This window comes from Arachis hypogaea, chromosome 11 (assembly GCF_003086295.3).
Source record: "Arachis hypogaea cultivar Tifrunner chromosome 11, arahy.Tifrunner.gnm2.J5K5, whole genome shotgun sequence".
NCBI lineage: Eukaryota > Viridiplantae > Streptophyta > Magnoliopsida > Fabales > Fabaceae > Arachis > Arachis hypogaea.
The window spans coordinates 15,330,921-15,355,136 of NC_092046.1; the positions used below are offsets into that span (position 1 = coordinate 15,330,921).

A 24,216-nucleotide genomic window follows, 5' to 3' on the forward strand; every position below is an offset into this window, starting at 1 on the left:
GATGAGATTGAAGATGATAGTGGTGAAGAAGCATAAGTGGTTCCTGAAACCCAACCGCTTTATCGCGAAAGGGATCTTCCGATTCGTGCCAAATCGGTTGGTGTGGCGGAGGGTGATGGTGTATCCAGCGGTACTCCAGGCTACTATCTGTCTTTAAATCTTGGAGCAATGAACTCGACGATCGCTGAAGACAGACCGAGCAACTATGCTTTGTCAGGTGAGATGGAGTTGGAGGTTGGGTTGAAGTTTCTCAATAGAGAAATAGTGATGCTTGCTATCAAGAACCACAACATCCATAGAACTGCAAAATACAAGGTGGTAGAGTCAGATCAAACTCGGTATGTATGTCGATGCAAGCAGTTTGGGGACCAATGTCGTTGGATGGTACGGGTTGGGTTATTCAAAAAATACGAAGGGCCTCACAGTTGTTTGGCAAGCTCGATGTCGCAAGATCATGCTTAATTTGATAGTAACATCATCTGCTAGCATATATTCCCCATGGTCCATGCAGATGCGACTATTTGCATAAAGGAGTTGCAAGGATCAGTCAAATCGGCATATGGATATAAGGTTTCTTACAAAAAGGTTTGACACGCAAAGCAGGAGGCAATTGCAAAATTTATGGTGATTGGGAGGAGTCATACGACCAGCTGCAAAGATATTTCAACGCATTGCAAGTTTTCGTTCCAGGTATTTTTGGCAATTCAAAGTTATGTTATGGTATAATTTGTAGTCCTTTCGGTGTGATACTAATTAAGCATAATCATCTCAGGTACAATCGTTGACCTGCAAACACGACCGTACTATGTAGCCAACACATTGGATTGTGACAGCGTCATGTTTCATAAGGTTTTTTGGTCGTTTCTGTCGTTTGTTGAAGCCTTTAAGCACTGTAAGCCAATGGCCTCAGTTGATGGAACACACTTGTATGGTAAGTATACAGGGACCTTGTTGATGGGCATAGCGCAGGACGGGAATAACAACATTCTGCCCATTGCTTTTGCAATTGTCGAAAGGGAGAATACTGACTCGTGGTACTTTTTCCTTACCAACCTCAAGAGACATATAGCGATTCAACCAGGAATATTGCTTATCTCTGATCGGCATGCAGCAATAAAGGTTGTTTTAAAGCGGGATGGGTGTGGATGGAAACACAATGTGAACTTTGTGAGACATATTGCCTCTAACTTTACAACAAGTTTCAAGAGTAAGAAAGCCAAAAGACACCTGGTCAATGTGGCATATTCTAAAACATAAGAGCAGGCGTAATACAACCTGGAGTTAATTAGTAGCGAGGATCCGGTCACATCTCCGCAAATGATGGCTTGGATCTGAGGGACGTCGATACGGTCACATGACAACCAATCTGTCGGAGTGTATCAACTCTGTCCTCAAGGGAACTCGTAACCTCCCAGTGTGTGTAATTGTGAAGTCGACCCACCATCATCTTAATGCATTATTTGTCAACAAGGGTCAACAGGCACAAGCACAGATCACATGCGGTCAAGTTTTTTCGCAATTCCTACAGAAAGCGATACTGGCAAACAGAGAGAGAATTGCCCAAATGCTTGTGATGTCGTATGATAGGGCTACTTTAATCTTCACCGTCGATGAGATAGCGGCCGTCGGGGTGCAGTCTCGGTTCAGGGTTTACTAAAACATCACAGATGTGACTGTGGATACTTCTAGGCGTTGCGCTATCCATGTGCTCATGCTTTATCTGCATGTGCACATGCAAGACTTGATTGGCAGCGTTATGTCGCGACAGTGTATCGTGTTGAGAACATCATCCGAGTTTACCAGATGGAATTTCCACCGTTGCCAAACGAGGAGCTGTGGCCTCCATATGAAGGCCAATGAGTCGTTCCCAACCCCCATCTCCGACGTACAATGGAAGGACGTCCGGTATCGACAAGGATCAGGAATGAGATGGACGAGGTTGAGCTGGGACTTAGAAAGCGATGCAGACTTTGCAAGCAACCCGGTCATACCAGACGGAACTGTCCGCACATTTCTTCTACTTAGTATTGCATGTTTCCTACTATTGTTATTATTTTAACTCGCTTTTTATTTTACATTGTATCAAATTATGTTTATGTTGGTGTTACATCCCATTTCAATGTTAATAACTAAGAATGTTCGATAAGCAACCCTGATTACAAAAATGTGGAAACAACATACGACAACAACTAAATAAAATAGACACACATGAAACAAAACTAACTTAAGCGAAATGAAACAACGCAAGGCAACGCAAAGTACATGAAACTAAATACTACAGAGGAACAACTAATGGTGCTCGTGTCCCAATCTCCCATCTGTTCCACATGAAAGAGCTTGAATGTCACGACGAGAATGACCTGCATCAGCCTCCTCCACGGCATGATCAGCCCCTGCATAAGAAAGATGACGGCATTGCATCAAGGAGACATCGTACGGTCGGAGAGATGATCCGGCAGTGTCACCGATAGATGCAGACCTCCTTCTCACAATAGTTGGGTGTGGGTTGGTATCGGACCATGGAAGGTCCAGTCCAAGATCTGTAGGTGTATACGGTGATGGCTGCTGAGGGATGAAATGGTCTAAACCGTCAAACAAAAAAGAGAAGTTTGTCCAACCAACTCTGTCCATGGAATCAATCAAGTCTTGTGTACCACACCCTTGGGATGAACCACAAACCTCGTAGCTATTCTAGTATGGCATAACCTGCTGCATGGAAGATGGCTGAGGGGGGGTCTCCTACCACGAATGGTTGAGGGTAGTAGTAATTCCCACGAAATTGAGCTTGTTGCGGTGTACCCTGGTGTCCAACCTCTGCCTCATCAAGTGGTCAGTCTTGTGCCGAAAACTCTGCCTCTTCATACCCTACCTCAGCATCACCGTCATGTCTTTCTCGGTGCGTATGTTGGCACCTACGATCTTGTGGAACAGCAGGTAACCTTACCATGGGTGCTCTTCCTTACTTTGTTGGGGCACCTACAGGAATGTCGTCACCCTGTGAATCATGCAATGCATCAGGCGCAGACAAAAACCTCTAGATTCTGTTACAGTACCACCTATAGTAATCTTGGCTGGGACGCAAGGTGTCTGCACGATCAATTCGCAGACGATATACCTCAGTACAACAACTAGCCCATACCTCAAACCAAGTTGATAGGCAGATGGGCCACCAGCCATCGTCGTTGGGGCCGATTATCGGTGGAAGGTATCGATATTCAAGGGAGGGTTGGGTGGTCTTTGTTTTCCCCTAAATTAATGCAACACTTTGTCTTTGTTAAGAATCTCAATCCACTTGAATAATATTAGCGGCACAACCGCAGTGTAAAAATCTTCATGTGGGTGGCTGAGAAATTCCGTGAACACTCTGGACAGAAAACGAGGATCCATGTACGGCAACCAATTAAACTACACGCAAAGGTATCCACGTCAACACATGTTAAGACAAACACAATGAATAAAATTCAATAAAGCCTAAACCCTACCTCATCCACTTGTAGGTTGTCCAACCTCTGGCGGTGCCTCAGTAGGCATTGCTCAGCGTAGTCTTTCTGTCCCTTCTTACCCGCCCACCTGATGAAAAATCACAACGTGCAAATAAGTTGTATATTCAACAATAAAGTAAAATTTAAGACGTTACAACACTAAACATGATATGCCATATGATACCACACCTTATAGCTAATGGAAAACTATACAGCGTCGTCACATTTGGTGCCTAGAATAATAGCCTGTAATATATCCAAGACATTAACAACGTATGACAGCCAGCCATACCTTCCACATTGTAATCAGTTGCCAAGCACATGGCTCGATAACCAAAAAAGAAATGCGCTACCCCAACTATAAATACTGATGGCATCAAAATCGGCCAAAAGAGGAAGATAACGAACGTGGACTGTATTGTTGGCCTTATTCGACAGTAGCACGCCTCCCAACAAATACAGAATGTAACAACGGGCATACTGAATTAGGGCATTATCTGGTAAGTCAAACGGCATATGTTGAAGACGAGCTCTAAGCCACTTCAACTTTATGTTGAACTTCGTTATCCCTATATGCCCGGCTGGAACATTGCCAATAAGTTCTTGGCACCATTGCCATATATCTCTCTAGTGAAACTTACTCCATGATCTTAGAGTACCACTCACAGGCTCGCCATCAATAGGTAACCCTAACTGCATTGCAACATCCTCTAGTGTTATGGTACACTCACCCTAGGAGAGGTGAAATGTGTGCATTTCGGGATGCCATCTTTTGACAAAGATACTTATCAATGGATTGTCATACTTGAAACGCTTTATTGACGAAGCATAATAAAATCCTAATTGTCGTAGATAAGGTTCAAGCCTCTGCCACCTGATCTCCATGCTTGAATCTGGCGGATCTGACGTGAAAACATCAACAAGTGTGCCATACGGCATCAGAACACGAGTGGGTTGCAACAAAGAAACATGAAAAACATAACTAAAATTACACTAACCAATATTAAATAATAATAAAATTAGTTATAACAAGAAAATTAATAACATAATTGACAACACATGATCATTGAAACTAACCTTATGAGTCAAATGCGCGACAATATGAATTTCATCTAACCGATTAAGATTTTCTTCCACATTAATTCCACCACCGCTCATTTTATTTTTTATTTTTATCAAACCACAACACAAAATTATTAATCACACACACTTTTTTTTCTTCCACCGCTTCTTGTTTTTTATCCCTATTTCACTTCTACGGATGCTGCATTTGGTCCCCTCCCTCTTCTCCCCTTTTATATACATACCAAACCTTTCACTTTTGCCATGCCACCCGCTTCACCCAATGCATGTTGGTACGGAGACTGGAGCACCTAAAACTTGCATCCTCAACTAAAGCCATGGCCAGTTCGTGTGTCCCGCAATTGGAATGTCCATTTCATGTGCGCCGCAAATGGAGTCTCCCAATTCATGTGTGCCAGAATTGGAGTGGCCTAATTCGTGTGTGCCGCCAAAGACATGGCCCATTTCGTTTCTGCCATCACTGACTTGGCCTATTTCCCGTTTGCTAAGGTTGGAGTCGTGGTCAACCCTTCCTTTGCCATACATGGCACCATTTCGTTGGCACCAGTAGTGAATTGGAGCCTTAAACAATTTCGTGTGTGTTGCAATAGAAATGGTGCTGCGCATTTTCATAAACATTTTCAACCATGCGTATTTAGGGAAATAATATTTTTCCATTATTTTTTAAATAAAAAGCCATATTTTATCTCTTCCTCAACTACGATTTTTCCTTCAATTTACAAACATCTTCACCTCACGCAACAAGCAGCCTATATTTCCTATAAGAAAGCTCCTTTATTTTGGATTAAAACCAATTTCCGACGACAACTATCTTAGTAGGTCAATACCACTAGCTACTGTGATACACAGTTTTCATTTAAGTTCCAGAATGTAGGACAACTTTTATAGTGCCACTAAGTCACCTGGAGTAAAAGGGAGATTTGGTGCACAGCATCGAGCAATATCGGAATTGTGAGTGAAAAATGAGTTATTTAATAGAGTCAAGATATGATTTAAATTCATTTTACTAAAATATGCTATTATTTTAGGTTGAGAAATACTAATTTGACAACCACTAATCATAAATTTGGATTGAGTATTTTACAATGTTAAAATAAGACTAGAACGATGCAAACAAAAGGACTTCTAAGTTTAGGTGATGGGCAAAGATATTAGAATCAGAGAGGTTCATGATTAAAATTTACTAAAGAAGAAGAAGTTCTAAATCACTAAGAGACAAAAGAAATTATCTAGTGAGCATGAAATGCACCAACATATAAGGGTGGTAATGGGTAGGGGTTTGAACCCAACCCTAACCTTACCCTACCCCACGGGTTGAGAAATACCCAACCCTAACCCTACCCGCGCTCAACCCGCGAATATCCGACCCTACCCACGGGTTGACAAAAAAAATACAATATTATTATATAATCTAAAAATCATACAAATAAAAAATTCAATTCAAACATTCAAAGAATACTCTTTAAGCTCGATTTTTTGCTATTTTCAATCTAAACAGACTTATCTGGAACAAAATTAGCGGTTGCTTCCACCAGGGATTCTTGTTGTTGTTCTTCTGCAACCACATCTTGTGCTACTACATCTATGTTGGTACTTGACTTTTTGAAGTGAATTCCCTACAAACATATACAAATGTAACATGTTCAAATACACTTTGTACAGATATACAAATTTATGATAAATAATTTATATGTATATAACAGAAATAGCATAAAGCCATGAACTCAAATTAAAATCAAATTAAAATATGCAATTGTACTTAAACAGCAAAAAGCCATGAACGCACATTAAAATCAAAATAAATAATCACTGATCTAATTAAAATATCAAATTAAATAAGGTTTAATTATTTTGTTGGTCCCTATAGTTTTGCGAAATTTTTAATTAGGTCCTTATACTTTTTTTCTTTTTAATTGAGTCCTTGCACTAATTTTTTTTTTAATTGAGTCCTACACTTTTTTTTTCTTTTATTTGAGTCCCTACACCAATTTTTTTTCAGTTGGATCCCTATACAATTAAATCAATTACTACCAAGTGGGACCTAATTGAAAATTTCGCGAAATTATAGGGACCAATAGAATAATTAAACCATTAAATAATAACTTATGTAATTTACATATGTACTTAAACAACTTTTAGTTTTGAAGGCAGATAAATATACTTTCAGAGTTTCAATACGGGAAACAGGCGCTAAACGAAAAAAACGAAGCACAGGGTAGGGTGCAGCAAAGCCGATAACGCAGGCAAGCTGAACGGAGGAACAAAGCACGCAAGCAAGCTAGCGACGCGGGTACGGTGTAGCAGAGCCGGCGACGAGAGTGAGGGGAGACTGTAACACCGCCGGCGACGCGAGTTGAGGCAAACACAGGTAAGGTGAGTAGCGCCGGCGACGGGTAGAGTGCAGCAAATATTATTAGCAAATATTATGTGTTTTGGTGTTAATGATTGTGTTGTGACTTTGGTTTATGGATTTTTGAAATTGAACTTGCTATTGAACTAAGCTCCTTCTCTTTCTCTCTTACCAAATATTATTAGCATTAGAAAGGTATAATTTTATATTTGATTTATTATTTTTTGTTTTGTTCACGGGAAAATTATTTTAAAGGAAAAAAAAGAAGTTAATTAATAATGTCACAAAATTTGAAGATCAAATGCTAGAGAGAAAAAATCATGAAATTCTGGGCATGATAAACTTACATGCTACTTAATTACTTTATCATTTTTTGTTACTGAATATTTCACAAAGATGATATATTCAGAGGCTATGACTTAGATTAGTCTTATGGTATTTTAAACAATGATGATATAATTAGAGGTGGTTATGACTTAGACTAGTATTATGGTATTTTCAATGATGTAATGTATGTGGATCTTATAGAATACTTTATAAATCGAATTTGATGGTAAATGTTCTATTAGTTTTTTTTAGTAATTTGATTCAAATAGTTAAGATTATTTATTATTTATTGACATTAAATTAAAAAACAAATAATTGGAATACTAATTTCAATGCAACATATGAGAAAATTATTGGAAATAAAGAAATATATAATTACAAAAAATTAATGTCAAAAGTCACAAAAGACAATGGTGTCAAAACTGCTGTCAAAGGCAACTTCAAAATGGCAATGATATTAAAACCATTGTTAAAAAAACACACAAAAGGCAATGGTTCGTAAACTATTCTTTAAGTCATCAACAAAAGGCAGTGGTTTTCAAACTATTGTCGAAATTAGTAACAAAGTTACAATGGCATAAAACTGTTGCCTATCCTATTATGGTTGTAAACCGTTGCATAATGACAGACAACAGTAAAAATCGTTGTTTAAAAATTGTTGTAAAAACTGTTGCCTATTAGGGTAACAAGGGCAACAATTTCTTTGTTGTCGTTGTCTTAGACAAAAAACCGTTGCTTATTAGCATTGGTAACGGCCACATATACTACATGTCAAAAATCGTTGCCTAAAGTTTAGGAACGGTTTCTGATCTATGACAACGATTTTTTACTATTGCGAAAACCTTTATTTATTGTAGTGACATTATAAAATTATCATTCGCAAGAAAAGATCTTGAAATTCATGATTATCACAAATAGAAATGAGAAGAGTCACTAACCTTGATCCATGATGATGATAGTATTAGAAAGAATTCGCTTTGTCTATTTATTTACCTTCTTAATTCTTTCTTCAATTAAATTATTGATGGTGAGTGAGGAAGAAAGACTTCATTTGTAGGAAGAGAGGACTGAATTCTGATTTTTTTTCATAAAAATCAACTTCCATCAAGTTGGTTATATTTAAAAAATAACCATACAATTTTTTTTATTTTATTATTTAATTAAATATTTATTAAACCAATAAAATAAGACACATCATACACGAGACATAATATAATATAATTTCTTACAACTTGGAGGCATTGGCTTTGTGTTTTTCACGATACGTGATTGAGAATTTGGCCCTAGTGAGTGAGATATAAAAGGAGCGGTGAATGATCAAATACGGTATCTAAGGGGTTCCTCAATTGAAAAAGCTGAAAACGAGAACATATCATTTTCAATTTTGTATTCTTTTTTGAAAATATTTTCACCGAAAATAATGTGAAATTACTCTATCAAACAGATTTTTATATTTTATTTTCATTTTCAAATGGCCAAACCAATCGGCCTCTAATTTTTCAATAACTTTTAGTTAAACATTTTCTTTTATGGTGTTTTTAAAATGTGCTCATAGAATATAGGTTAGCAAAATATACTACGAAAGTTTAAAAACACATAAAAATTTATCTTAAAAAAATTGATTTTATACCTATAAACAATGAATTTTGTTTGACAAAATTATTCTAAAAAATCACTCTAAATTTTTAAATTACCGCTTCCTAAGGTATCACAATTCCAAATTTTCAATCCTCAACTCTTCACCACCAACTCACTACCAACTTCGGCCTCTTTTACTTCTGCAGCACCAGCTTCACGTGGCACTTTCCTTTCTCAAAACCACCACCTTCTCCATCCGACCCACCTCCCTCCAATCACAACCACAACAACAAACCCACTCTCTTCCAAACCAAATTCTACTACATTCACCAATCTTCATCTTCCTCCTCCAAAGGATGAATCATTCTCCTTGCTCACAAAGATTCCTTTCTTCTCCGCATTTTCGACCCTTTCACTGACTCCATTCTCACTCTCTTACATAAACCCTCTGCCCTTCATTTCCCTAAGAACTTGAGTCTCCTTGATTTCAACCTCCTCGAGTTCCTTCAAATTATTCTTCTCACCACCACACTCAACAACACTAAGATCCATTTGTTCACAACGATGCCAAGCTTCATGTTTCAAAGATCAATGATGATAGTTGGATAGTTCTCAATAGTTCTAAACTTCTAATTGTTTCAATGACATGATCTTTCACAATAGTTAGCTCTATATGGTAGACAAAGTAGATACAATCTCATGGGTGGGGTGAGATATTGGTGGTTGATGTGGTGGTGAAGAGGGAATTAGAAATATAGGATTTGGTTATAGTAAGAAAATGATAATTTAAAAATTTTGAGTAATTTTAGTGTTTGAAAAACTTTGTTTGAGGAATTTTTTTTATGTATAAAATCAATTTTATTTTTTCGTAGAAAAATTTATCAGTGTTTTAAATTTTCGTGGATAGAAATGATGTTTAACCTCAAAACAAATTAAAATTATGTTTCATAAGAATTTATAAAATTAGAAAAAGAAAAAAATACATGACAAAAAATAGTATTGACATCTTTTCCTTTTTTTATTTTTATCTCTTTAATATGATGTACTGAATCTAGTTTAGGAGGACAAACACCTGTTACATTAACCATTCTTTAACTGGTCTAGTAACTTAAATCATTTAGAGAATATATAATTTATTAGGAAACTTCATAATAATTCAAAGAAGAGAGCACATGTATGGGCTATAGTGTGGTTATTTTTGAAGTACCAACATTTGTTTTGACTACTTTGCGATATGCGAAGAAGTTATTTTCTATTTTACTTGATTATATCTATTTGATTGACTTATTCTCTGAATTATAAGTGACAGTTACCGAATAACACGAGACAAAACATGTTGTAATAGTTAAATTATAGGTATAACGGCCGAGTTATGCGCAACAACGTGAGCGGTAGTTGTTTATGAGTCATGAAAATCCTAACGTTCTTTTGACCTAACCGCCAAATTATAGTGACAAGATCAAGTTAAAATGAAAAACATAATGAGTTAAAAGAAAATATTTTAATAGAAAAAGTTAATAGTGGATCCTATACTGATGCCATTTTATGCAGAATCCGAGTCACCATGTTTTTCAATATTCATAATAACCCACCGATAATGAGAGCGCACAACCAAAAGAATTGGTGCAGTTAATTAAAGACGGGTTTCGTGAAACATTGAAAACCAACCACCACAATAACAAATGTCCCCAACAAGGTAATCCCTGCCCCTCAACATTTGCATCATCGTCTTCCTAATTCTATAGAGCCTGTTGATTTCCTCCGCCAACAAAACCGTCATTTTTCTTCTTTCTCTATTCACAAGAAACCAAACAAACCACAAAATATAGGTCATATTGTAATGTTTACAAATAGCAGATTGATTCAAAAAATATGCACGTTTACAGGATAAGAAAAAATTTGCACTTCAAATATTAGGATTTGGAGAACGAAACTTACGATAAAAAATAAAGGGTTGAAAGGATTGGAAGAGAGGTGATACTCGTAGAGATGTTCTTCACACGAAGTAGTAGCTGCCTGTCTTCTATGTTTGAAGGAAAGGGTTTATAAAAGCGTGTACACGAGCCAGGTTGGACTAGATATAAATATATTCGAACCCAACCCAAATATTTTATCATATCCATTTTATTGAGTTAAACCTCAAAGTGGTCCTCAGATTCATAAAGTGCACAAATTTTGTCCCTAATTTTTCAATTGCACTATTTACTAGCGTGAAAACCCGTGCAATGCACGGGCTTCATGTAAACTAAAGCCCTTTTAAAAAAATACTAAGAATATAACTAAACTGTATTCTATAAAGATAGATATGTTGTATTAAATTTGGATTATCACTACATTAAAATAAAACAATAGAATACAACAATTGCTCAATATGTCAATAAACAGTATAACATGCTTTGTAAGATAATAAAATATAATAAAAATTATTAGACACTAAAAAAACAGAAAAAAAAAGTCCAACAGAGATGTAGTTTTCTATTTTGCATAATCTTAAAAACATAGATTGTCAAGATACCTATTGATAGCAAAACAAAATATTTACAACATATATAAATTTGTTCATTAATCAAAAAACAAAATATGTCCAAAACAATTTAACATATAGTTCAAAATATCTATCAAACAGAGTTATACATAGGAGCCCTAACATCGCTGAATCGACAACTCTATCTGGTGGTTAGGTATCGAGTCGAGTTTCAAGGTAATGCTATCCCCCTCCTTTAAATTGTATACTCTACAACATTCATTTCACCCGACCCCAAATTTTCATTCCCTACCTCTTCTTCCACTTTTCAATTAGTGGAAAAAGAACACATTCTTCTCTACATTGGAACGTGGACTAGTGATCGTCCAAATCGAACCATCTCCAGATTGTTTAAGATATGCAGCAAATTTCGAAGCCAGATACTGCAATGAATAACTCATAGTTAAGATAAACATAATATTTTCATACACAATGAATAACATATTTAGGAAAAATATTTAATAAGCTTGCAAGAAAAAAAATGAAAGAAAGGACTCTCTTGAGATCAACTTACCAGTCTAGATTGACCCAGATCCGAAGCTGTGATGATCTTTTCATAATAAACCTCTGGAGTATATCTAGTTCAGGATATTTTAAACATGTTAGTCACCACATTAAAAAATACCGATCTATACCATGATATTAAAATCCAAAACACAAGAAAAAAAGTTACACTTAGCATTACCTATGATCAGAGAATTCGTTTGTCTCATTACTTTGTTCGTGGACCTCCACTAATAAAGTGCTTCCACCAGACAAATCTATCGGATTATGCGGATTATCCCCTACCAGTGTCCCATCTTGATCATTGTTTTCATCACCGTCTGATGAAAACTCATCATCAGATGGTTCAGACCCAGATAGAACCATCACATCAGGTGATGAGTCCTCATCAATCCTGGTATACTTTATGTGGAATACTCTTGATACATTATCAAGTGTCTCTGGTCCACTATCTCAGGCACATATGAGTGAGGATCAAGGTGAACTTGGATGGGTTGGTTGTCGTGATTCCACAATGAAATAAAAAAATTCCAAAACTGACATACCTAAATTGAACAAATGCCCCTCTATTGATTAAATAAAAAGTTCTAATATGTTCAAATGAGTAGTCAGTTATGAGCAATTGATCATTCTTTTTTCTCAGGTCCAGCAGTAAACAATTATCTAGCTCATCTATGACATAGATCATTGTCCCTAATTCTTCACCATGGGTTGAAACAAAAGTTGGGGGAAGAGCTCTCTCACCCTATATTCAAATTTCTTCCTAAAGTTAATTCATGTCTAACAAAACATGCTAAAAATGCATCAAATAATATTACATAATTATTTATCAAAGAGAGATATATATACATTTAAATCTACCATTATTACCAACTGAGCAACACAAGAGAACAATAATCACGTATATGAACTCACATTATAATGAGCATGACAAAAATAGGTAACTAAGTAAGAAACACATATCAGGTCTTTTTGAATGTCCAGGAAAAAATACTGAAGTTTTGAAAGAAACAATGAAAAAGAAATTGATGTTATCTTGATGCATTTTGAAACCAAATCATGTACATAAACATCGAATCATCTTTTAACATATTAATAAATGCTGAATTTTTAAAGTCACTATCATTATATGTATGATTAGTAAACATTATATTATTTATTTTGAATGGACATTGATAATTTATCAAAACTAATCTTTTTAGAGTTGTTGTAGTCTACACCCATTTCAGATTAGAAAGATCAGGAACTCAGAGTTAGCTAAACAAACTCATCTAACAGGAAAAAGAAACTATCAAGAGGAGGAAAGTAGAAAAGACCACTAACTGAATATAAATTAAAAACAAACCATTTGATGTTAAAGATTTAACCCACCTCTTTAATCGGTTAACATGCATGATATAATATTCCATAATATATTTGGTTACCTGGTTACTAAAAAGGCGAAATCTAAAAATCCGTTCTTTTCTGTTGGGCCAATATTGCTGGGTTGCTAAAAATCTCCTATTAGCACATAATGGTATGATTAGAATCTAAGACTGAGACTTTTAACCAAGAAACCAACTAACTAAATATACAAAAAAAAAGTAACAATTTAGAAGCATATTTATGAAAAATACCCAAGAAACCACTTTCGAAAACTACTATACAACATATTTTGCAGATTACGACAACTTCTGAAATCTGGCCTACATATAAATGAGAAGCCAATAAAATTAAATTACAACATGAAAAATATCTGAGAAAGAATTTAAAAAAAAACTATAGATGGCATAATATCGATATTTAATTGACATTAAAATTTTCACAAGTTAATCTGAAATATATCGAATGGAAAAGTAGATGAGACTTCAATGGAATTGAAAATGCAGCAAACAAAACATCTTCTGTAATGCTCAGCACCATACTTGTTTGGATTTTTCTCTATTGGCATCCATCGCCATTCAGCCTTATCAGATAGAGAGACTTGGTACAAAGATTCAAGAACAAATAAAAGATCTTGTCTCTTACTGCAAAAGAGAGCATTATAATAAAGTAAACCCTAATAGGAGATTTCAACAAATTTAAGAAAAACAAGTGATAAAATTGAATCCAGAAACATAAAGAACAAACATAAAGAAGGAACAGCAACCATTGATAAACAAAAGAAGAAATAGATGAACAAAAATATCGTTATTTATTCTAGTAAATTGAATTTCTACTAATGCTAATTATAATGTTCAGAAGTTTTAGAAAGCTAACCACTACTACTAATAATAATTTAAACAAACAATCATGAATTATGAATTTATTAATTAGAATATGCATTACAAATGATATGAAAAAAAGAAAATATACAAAAATTAGATCAATAATAAAATATAAAAGACCAAAATGAATATTCAAAAATTATAAATATGATAAAACTCATTTCAAAAAAACCTTTTTTATATTTTAAAATAATCGATAAAATAATGTAAACAATGAATATATTTTTTAAGTTGAGGAAGAGATTACAAAATTAGTATCTTTTGTTCAAAATAACCTGCTTAATATTTTTTCTTATTTATATCTTAAAATAATCGATAAAACAATGACTTTATTTACAAAGGTTTTGATTAATGAGGTGCCTAATAGTTCAAAATTAGTATCTTTTGTTCCCTGATAGAACATGTTGTCAAGAAGAGTTATCATGGGAGGTAATCAATCACAATGTATTCTATAAAGCCATGGTTATGGAAAACAGTATAACTAAAGTGGTTCTAGAACCTTGAAACTTTGTGCTACCTTCACGATGATTTTTTTACTGTTAAAAATGTTTTAAATTATCTGCTTAATATTTTTTCTTATTGGATACAATATAGTAATACCAAAATTACCGAATTTCACACGGCCAATACAACTTCAGTGAAACTGAATTAATTAACTTGCTAAAAAGAAATTAATATAAAAAATAACTTTCTGTTATTATCCTTTGAACTTCTCTCATGTTAATAACTTACATTTTAGTATGTTACCTTAAATGTAGCTTCCTAATCAAGATGATTAACAAAAGTAGCTCCTACCCACGTGTCACAACCTGGTAACAAAAAGCATAAAAAAAGAAGTTAATAAGAATCAGATGTTGGACATATCCAAGTATCAGAGATCCCTTGTTTTGGAAATCAAATATTTCTTTCTTTTTTTTTTTAAATCGGGGAGGAACGTTTCCTTGAATGATACATACACGTTCAAATATATGACAATCTCTTATATTGGTTCAAATTAAGACTCAGCAACATGCAAGAGCAACAAAAATTTTAGTATTAGGCAAAAAAATAATCAGAAAGGATACTTGAACTGAGCCCATTCACATAAAGGTATTAACTGGATATTTTCAGAAGACAACTTTAGTTGATGAAATGACCGAAAGGAAAGCTACGAAAAATGAAAAGAAAAGAAAAAGAAAAAAGAGTGAAGACAAGATTATGTTGGGACTGCAACAGTTAGGGCAAAACCTTAACTTGTTATTCGATTGAGAGAAAATTTACCTGTTGAACGAAATGGAGACGCCGAGACGACTGGAGATGACGACAAGTTTGTATCTTGTAGGAAGATTTGGGGTTTAACCCTGCAAAAAGTTGTGCGGTGTGTTTCTCGGTTGAGTGAGCTGAGATCCCAGAGAGAGAGGATGCACGGTCACTGCGTTAGGTCTTCTTTGTGACCTTTTTTTATTGCGTGTGTGTGTCTTGTTTGTGGCCTCTTTTTTTTATTGCGTGTGTGTGGGGGTGGGGAGGGGTGGGAGAAGAGGGAGCGACCTTTGGTTTTTTAATGTTTTGTTGATTATATTAAAGAGGTGAAAATACTAATAGAATATATAAGATTATAATTAAAATAATGTGGATAATTTTTTTAAAATAAATGACACTAAAAGAACGGTTATAAAAAATTAATTATTAGACAATACAATTAATTTCACAATTATTAATCACAAATTTTTTTAATATTTATGATAGCTAAAAATAAGTAAATATTGAGAAAAATATATCATAATATAATTTTTTTATTCATTTCAGAGTTTTTGATATCAATAAATTTTATCTGCCCCAAAGTTTAACTAATTTTCACAATTTTTTTCATTTTTATTTTCTATTGATAATTAGAGAAAAAATGATGGAAAATCACAGAAAAAAATTAAAAATTAAAAAAATAATTAATCAACGAAAATTTTAGGCAATATAAAAGAGATTAACATACAAATTAACAAAAATAAGTAAAGAAATAATTAAGAATGTATTTATTTTTTTATAAAAAAATATGGTCCTTCCTCTTAAATATGATACTTGTTAAAAAAAAGTTAATTATTCTTAATAATTTTATCATTAAAAATTCTTTTTAATAATAAAATCTTCCTAACAATTTTTTAAACTAATCTTTCCTTTTTTCTTATATCGGCGGAATGAATAACTTTTATAACATAAAAAAAGAAAAGTAAACTTTATGTAGATAATAATTGTTTATATGTACTGTAGAATAAAGTTTCTAATTAACCCACAAATAAAAAAAAAAGAAAATTAAATATTAAATATATCAATTATTTTCAAGTACAAAATGAAATTTTAAACTTCTATCAAATTAAGATGACATTTGAAAACTTAAAATATCCATTTTTTCAAAAATAATTTTATAAATAAATTAAATCTTATGAGAACTAAAATTATAATTTAGTCTAAAGAAAATATATAGTTATAATAATGGTATAAGAATTAGGAATTAAAAAAAAAAACTCCATCAAAGAATGTGATAGAAAATCATTAAGGAGAAGCTGGTTTAAAAGGCTAACCTTCAAAATTATCTGAACATAAAATAGCAATGCTTCTTTTACGATCAGAAATGACAGCCAATACCCATTTCAGCATCCATAAGAATGCAATCATAAACTAACCTCAGGAATGGGTCAGAGTAAAGTTGCTCCAATTTTTTTGTATCCTAAATTAGAATTTATAAGTGAAACAGTTCACCAAAAAAGTCAAACAGTTCTAGTCACGAAAGGGGAAAAAGATCATCTAAAATGTGGAGGTTTGGAAAACTGGAAAAGTAAATTTATAATCACCTTTGAATTTGTAAGTTTTATTATTTGTGAGCCCTACTATCTTATTTCAAGGGTGTTTAAAGTCTTACTTGATCACTTTACCAACCTCCTCAAAATATATCAACATAAGTGGATTTTTATCCTACTATACCAAACATAAGATAACTTTTATTACTAAAGGAAATGTGAGAGAGAGACAAAGACTCTATAAGGTAAAAGAATTCAAGACAGAATCTTGTGCAATAGAATTCAAGATAAAATTCAATAGTGTGTACCTAAAGAGTCCTACAAAAGAAGTGTGAGTTTGCTATTTCTATATGGAATGTGAGAATTCTTTTGAGCTAGTGCTGTGATCACATCTTTTATGTGAACATGCACGGTGAGTACACTGAATTAAACAGCCTTTATTATCAGTGTCTGCATTAAACATTTAAATTCAAGTTATAGGGTCTGAACAAATTTTAAAAATTACCTGTGGGAACGACTACTCCTATTGTTCAGTGCAGTGGAACTGACAGCACGGTTGACCTTACCAAGTTTCACGAGGGTCAAAACATCAGTTGTAGATGTCACCGGACGCAATGTAGCATCAGGAAGACTCAATCCATCATCATTACAGCTCCTAATCTCTAATTTATTATCTATTTTGTCCTCAGCAAGTAGGTCTCTAACTTGTTCATTGTAAATCTCAACCATTTGAACATAAATGTCATATGTCATAATGTCTTTCCTGTCATTAGACATTCGAAACAAATCGTTAAGAGCGAGATAATTGATCCCCATATCCTTAGAGGTTCCACCTGATGGACCACTCTGCCAAAAGAAAGAAGAAACAAAAAATATTATATGGATATATAATTAGTTTGAGTTTGCATATATAGTAAGCAGACATTGCTTGTTATTTCATTGGTCTGTGTCCGCGTTAATTAATATATGGAAGAACCAATGCAATGTGTATCATACTTCTTTTATCTTACCATGGTGTATGTCTTCCTAGATCCAGTTTGACCATATGCAAAAATACAAACATTATATCCATCCATCACGGATCTAATTAACGGCTGAGTGTCCTTAAAAACCTCATCTGTGTACAAAGTTAAAATAAATTTCAATAAAATGATGTAAAAGAAAGGGAAGGGGAGGGAAAATTTCTGTAATCAGCATGTGGAACTCTACCTTGGCCAGCCTTTGGACCAAAAACCCGATTGAACTGAAAAAGTTTCCTTCCATCTTTCAATGTTTTGGATGGATCTAAAATGAATAGAGAACCATCCTCCCCAATGAAATCAATAATATTCTTGGATTCAGCCTGGAATAAGGGTATGATTCTGCAGTAAACTCGAATATTACCTATGATTTGGATTTGAAAAGTTTGACAAAATTAACTTTGGTCAATAATATATAAAGAGAAAGTGGCCATTAATTAAATAAGCAATTAAAAGTTCAACCTTTCAGATCTTGAACCATGTTAAATAATTTCCTATTCTCTTCTACTACTCTATTATATCCACCAGCTTTAGTTGCCATATCCTCTACTTGACTCCCTGAATTCATAAACCAGTATTTCATCTCAATAATTAATAAGCATAAATTTGATTCTCAAAACACACAATTAACTCACAATCAGAAGGAAAACAAAAGCATCAATCCAAAAGGTAATAAACCAACAAATGAAGCCATCCAAATTCAAACACAATGCCCTTTGGAATTTTGGTATAGTTCCAACACAAATATCAATTGATCACATACCAGTGTAAATGAAAACACCCCTTTAACAACCAAATTTATCAAGATGGTTCCCATCCTCTAGCAGTATTTGAAGTATTCTGGAAAACGAACTGGGAATGACCTATTTATCGTGATAAGTTGATAACAAATAACAAATTGCAGAGTGAACAACGACAATTCATAATGATACCTAATTGCTCAAGCAAGATCTAAACATAATAGGAAATGTTAACAACACTTTTCATTTCCTCTACTAAGTAAATAGATATTTTTGTGGTTAAATTCGGAATTATACGAAGAAAGGGACTGACCGAGTTCACCGGCGTGATTGGCAGAGCTGCAATCCGAGGAGCGAGAGGCGATGTCCTCAAACTTGGATTTGACAGAAACGATTTCGTCACGGAAGGCCTTTAGCTGAGAGATGGCGCTGTCTCTGGTGGTGTTTCTGATGACCTGGCCTTCTGCATCCTTCCACGACGCCTTGTGCCTCGAACCTTGGTGCTTCACCAGTATGTGCGATGCCCTAACCTCACCTCCATCACCACCGTGGCTGTTGCTGCAGTACGACATCTTCTTCGTCTTGTTCAAATGCTGCTTATGCTTCTCCTTCTGCTCCGCCGGCACCACCGGAGACTTCTTCCTCTTCCGATCAGACTCTATCTTCGCCGGAATTCCAGAGAGAGTGAGAAGAGATGTGTGAGTGAGAGGGCTCCGAATCATAATCGGCTTTACGAAAAGCAAAGTAGTGAGGAAGAGATAATGTGTTACCAATGGAATATGCCTGTTCCCCAATCAGAATCGTTCCAACTCCATCGTGCGGTCCACATCTATTGATCTAATGCATCCAGTATGTTAGAAATTTTTAACTTTTTTTTACCAAAACATGTCTATCTCTAGACTCTTAAAGTATTAAAATAGAAAATGAACTATGTTAAATATATCGATAAATTAATAAAAGCAACTAAGTATTTGTTTAAGCGTGATTAAATCGATAAAAAAATGATGAAAAAGATATTTTTATTTATTTTTTAGTGCATTTAGTAAATTTCTAATAATAAAAGTAAAATTACTAAAAAAAATTGTTATAATTTTTTTTGAGAAGGTAAAATTTATATTTTTAAATTTTTTTAAAATATATATTTTCACATGATAAAGAAATAAAAAAGTACCTTTAACTTATGTTACTTAGAAATATCTTTTTATATGAGATATTTAAATATAAAATTATAACACGCTTGAAAAAAATACATTTTTAAATGATTTTGGGGTTCATTATTTAAATTATTGCATACATTTTAATAACTTGTAAGAAAAAAAAAAAATATATATATATATATATATATATATATATATACCAAACAAAGCACATGTCTATAGATAATAACCATGCTTTATTCAACAACACAGAGAAACATACTCACACATAGAAATTTAAACATATGAATGAAAGAGAACAATAAGTTTCATAAACATCACAACTCCAGAAATGAGTCGATATTACATACCAAAATAGATCTGTTGACAACATATTTTACCAATTTTCCACTACTTAATACAACTAAGCAAACTTCTCACAATTCTTTATAGACTTGGAATTATATTATAGAGATCTATATATATTGTAATGTAACAAATGATTAGCCACTACACTCATCCATCCTTTCAACAGCCTCGACAGTATTTTCACATTGTCCAAAGGCACTCTGAAGCTCTTCCCTAATAGTGAGAGGCTGATGACTCACAAATAAATTGGAACCTTGTGAGGACGAAATTCTTACATAAAAATCATGGTTAACAGTCTACAGATAATACAGCAAAATATAAGAACAAGGAATGCAGAAGCCACAAAAAAAAGAGATGAGAAAGAAATCAGGTATGATGAAACTTTGAAGAGTAACAAAACAAATATTAAACAAATAAAGTAAAAAAATTTAAGCGATACATATGTATGCATATATGTATTACTGTTCACATAGTTCACTAAGAGATAAAGAATCAAAGTGCATTAGGTCAAGAAATACCCAACAATTCTAGTTGAGAACAAAAATGGGTGAAGTCTGACCCACTAGAGGACTTGAGCTCGATGAACATTGAATGCTTGCATTGGAGTGAAACTGAAACTGGATTCTTAAATTCGAAAGGAAAATGAGGAACAAAGGGATCCATATCAAATTTCTAAATCAAACAACAGAGGAATAACATCAGTAACCCTTAACACATCACACATGGAAAACACAAAACAATATAGCCAATTCAGGTTGACCTGATTAGAAACAAATTTGACTAACTCAACATCAGATTCACTTAACAATCTTATCACCTGCTGTTGATTATCATGGTTGGAGTCCTCCAAAAACTTCACAATATCAACATCATCACATATTGCACGAACAACGTGAAGAGATGTATTCAATTCATATCCAACAGGTCTAGGATCCACTATGAAGACAATTTTCTTGTTTATCAACTGAGAAATCATCCTATTCGGAACAGTGTAATCATCGGTTGACTAAGGAAAAAAAAGAAAATGTACATTAGCAAAATTCACATACCTGAATGATGAGCAGATAATTTATACGCTTTTTGGCATTGTTTTTAGTATGTTTTTAGTAGAATCTAGTTACTTTTAGGGATGTTTTCATTAGTTTTTATGTTAAATTCACATTTCTGGACTTTACTATGAGTTTGTGTGTTTTTCTGTGATTTCAGGTATTTTCTGGCTGAAATTGAGGGACTTGAGCAAAAATCAGATTCAGAGGTTGAAGAAGGACTGCTGATGTTGTTGGATTCTGACCTCCCTGCACTCAAAGTGGATTTTCTGGAGCTACAGAACTCAAAATGGCGCGCTTCTAATTGCGTTGGAAAGTAGACATCCAGGGCTTTCCAGCAATATATAATAGTCCATACTTTGGCCGAGTTTAGACGACGTAAAAGGGCGTTGAACGCCAGTTCTACGCTGCTGTCTGGAGTTAAACGCCAGAAACAAGTCACAAACCAGAGTTGAACGCCAGAAACACGTTACAACCTGGCGTTCAACTCCAGAAAGAGCCTCTGCACGTGTAACATTCAAGCTCAGCCCAAGCACACACCAAGTGGGCCCCGGAAGTGGATTTATGCATCAATTACTTACTTCTGTAAACCCTAGTGACTAGTTTAGTATAAATAGAACTTTTTATCATTGTATTCGCAGTCTTGGTTACTCCGGTTCCCCTCTGGGGCCGAGACCAATGAACTCCATTATCAGTTATGTATTTTCAACGGTAGAGTTTTTGCACTCCATAGATTAAGGTGTGGAGCTCTACTGTTCCTCAAGGATTAATGCAAAGTACTACTGTTTTCTATTCAATTCATCTTATTTCGCTTCTAAGATATTCATTCGTACTTCAACCTGAATGTGATGAACGTGACAATCATCATCATTCCCTATGAACGCGTGCCTGACAACCACTTCCGTTCTACATTAGATTGAATGAGTATCTCTTAGGTCTCTTAATCAGAATCTTCGTGGTATAAGCTAGATTGGTGGCGGCATTCATGAGAGTCCGAAAAGTCTAAACCTTGTCCATGGTATTCCGAGTAGGACTCTGGGATTGAATGACTGTGACGAACTCCAAACTCGCGAGTGCTGGGCGTAGTGACAGACGCAAAAGGATAGTAAATTCTATTCCAGTATGATCAAGAACCTCCAAGATGATTAGCCATGCAGTGACAGCGCATCAGACCATTTTCACAGAGAGGAATAGGATGCAACCAACGACAAGGGTGATGCCTCCAGACGATTAGTCGTGCTGTGACAGAGCATTTGGACCATTTTCCCGAGAGGATTGAAAGTAGCCATTGGCACCGGTGACATCCTTACACAAAGCCAGCCATAGAAAGGAGTAAGACTGATTGGATGAAGACAGCAGGAAAGCAGAGGTTCAGAGGAATGAATGCATCTCCATACGCTTATCTGAAATTCTCACCAATGATTTACATAAGTATTTCTATCTTTATTTTAGTATTAATTTCGAAAACTCCATAACTACTTTATATCCGCCTGACTGAGATTTACAAGGTGACCATAGCTTGCTTCATACCAACAATCTCCGTGGGATCGACCCTTACTCACGTAAGGTTTATTACTTGGACGACCCAGTGCACTTGCTGGTTAGTTATGCGAAGTTGTGAAGATATGTTTAGACCATGGTTCTGTGCATCCATTTTTGGTGCCATCGCCAGGGAATCAATTTCGATCAATAATTCACAACCTGAGTAACAATTTCGCATACCACTGAACCGTAAATACTAAACCGAAAAGAAGAACAATTAAATGAAATTAAAACCAAAATGATTACTTGGGAGGAATTTCTTTCGTCTATCAAAAAGTCTGAACGACTCATCTTGAGTATTTGCATCACCTCATCATCCTCAAGTATGAAAATATTGCTGCCATTTGAATGGGAAACAATAACTTTGATGCGATACCTAAATAATGTAAACAAAAGAATGATATACACTGAGAAATATATGCAGAAGATGCAATAAAGGAAAAAGTAAACTGGTACCAACAACTCCGAGAGATAAAATAGATACCTTGAAATGGCATCAACACACTCAACTCTACACAGATAACAATAAAATACATTCCCAACATGACAAACGAGTGCATCACACAAACAACAGTAGTACCACCATTTCTGATGTTTCAGCACATCAATAATCTCACCGATAAAAAAATATGATCCTATAGACAAACAGTAATTTGTATATTATCATACATGTTTTTATTACGCTACGCATGCTGAAACACAGTTGACATGGTTGAAAACATAAACATAAATACTAACATTTTTTTATGCAGAAGCATATATTTTAGCACAAAGAATGTCATCAAGCATCTCTTTAATGGTATGCACTTGTATGGGAACACCAGAGATGACTTGGTTGCCATCATTTCCAAGCTGTCCATACTGAGAGAAGTCTTCAAATATTGGACTAAAGGCCGAATCAGAACTAACATCCTTAAAATTTGGAAGGAAAACATGAATTATAAAACGCAACCAACTTTGTAAAGTATGAGGCAAAATCATGTTGGCATGTAAAGGATACCATTTAAAACAACAGCCAAAGAATTAGAAATTGGGGATCAACAAAGTATATCTAAAAATCATTCCTCCAATTCATTCATATCTAACATAAAGAAAGAGTACTAACCTTGATGCACTGGTCAGCCTGAAGTTTGTTGAAAAAACGTGCATCACTAATGACATTGATGACTTTAAAGGTACCGCAATAACCCCGAGCGCTAATCCTCTTTGCTTGAACTTTGAAAACAATTTCTTTTCCAATGAGTTGATGAAAAAACTGTGGACAGTATTGGTGCTCAATTCTCTGTCATAGATATTGAAAAGTGATCACTAATTAGCGGACGAAATTGAAGGATAAGAAATAGTTATTCGTAGAGTATATAGCAATAAAATTTAAGTGGATAAACCATACATCTATTCCATCTTCTAACAACAAGAACACATCAGAACAGGTTCTCCCTAATAGCTTAGTGGCTGCACTGTCTAACAAGACAAACATTCCACAAGAAGTCCCGTCTTCAACA

The 24,216-nt window shown here is 34.5% G+C and overlaps 1 protein-coding gene across 1 annotated transcript; it reads left to right on the forward strand.

Annotated features, from left to right (window-relative positions):
• The first annotated feature begins 168 nt into the window (after window positions 1-168).
• LOC140176038 (uncharacterized) lies at window positions 169-1,257 on the forward strand. Its single transcript, XM_072205888.1, has 3 exons — window positions 169-424; window positions 586-690; window positions 773-1,257. Exons 1-3 carry the CDS (start codon window positions 169-171, stop codon window positions 1,255-1,257), a joined length of 846 nt encoding a protein of 281 aa, XP_072061989.1.
• Window positions 1,258-24,216: the final 22,959 nt, after the last annotated feature.

Coding starts and splice junctions, on each gene's coding strand:
- LOC140176038 (XM_072205888.1), top strand. CDS start 169: ATGAACTCGACGATCGCTGAAGACAGACCGAGCAACTATGCTTTGTCA. Junction 425..585: donor AAAATACGAAGGGCCTCACA/GTTGTTTGGCAA, acceptor TCTTACAAAAAG/GTTTGACACGCAAAGCAGGA. Junction 691..772: donor ATTGCAAGTTTTCGTTCCAG/GTATTTTTGGCA, acceptor TAATCATCTCAG/GTACAATCGTTGACCTGCAA.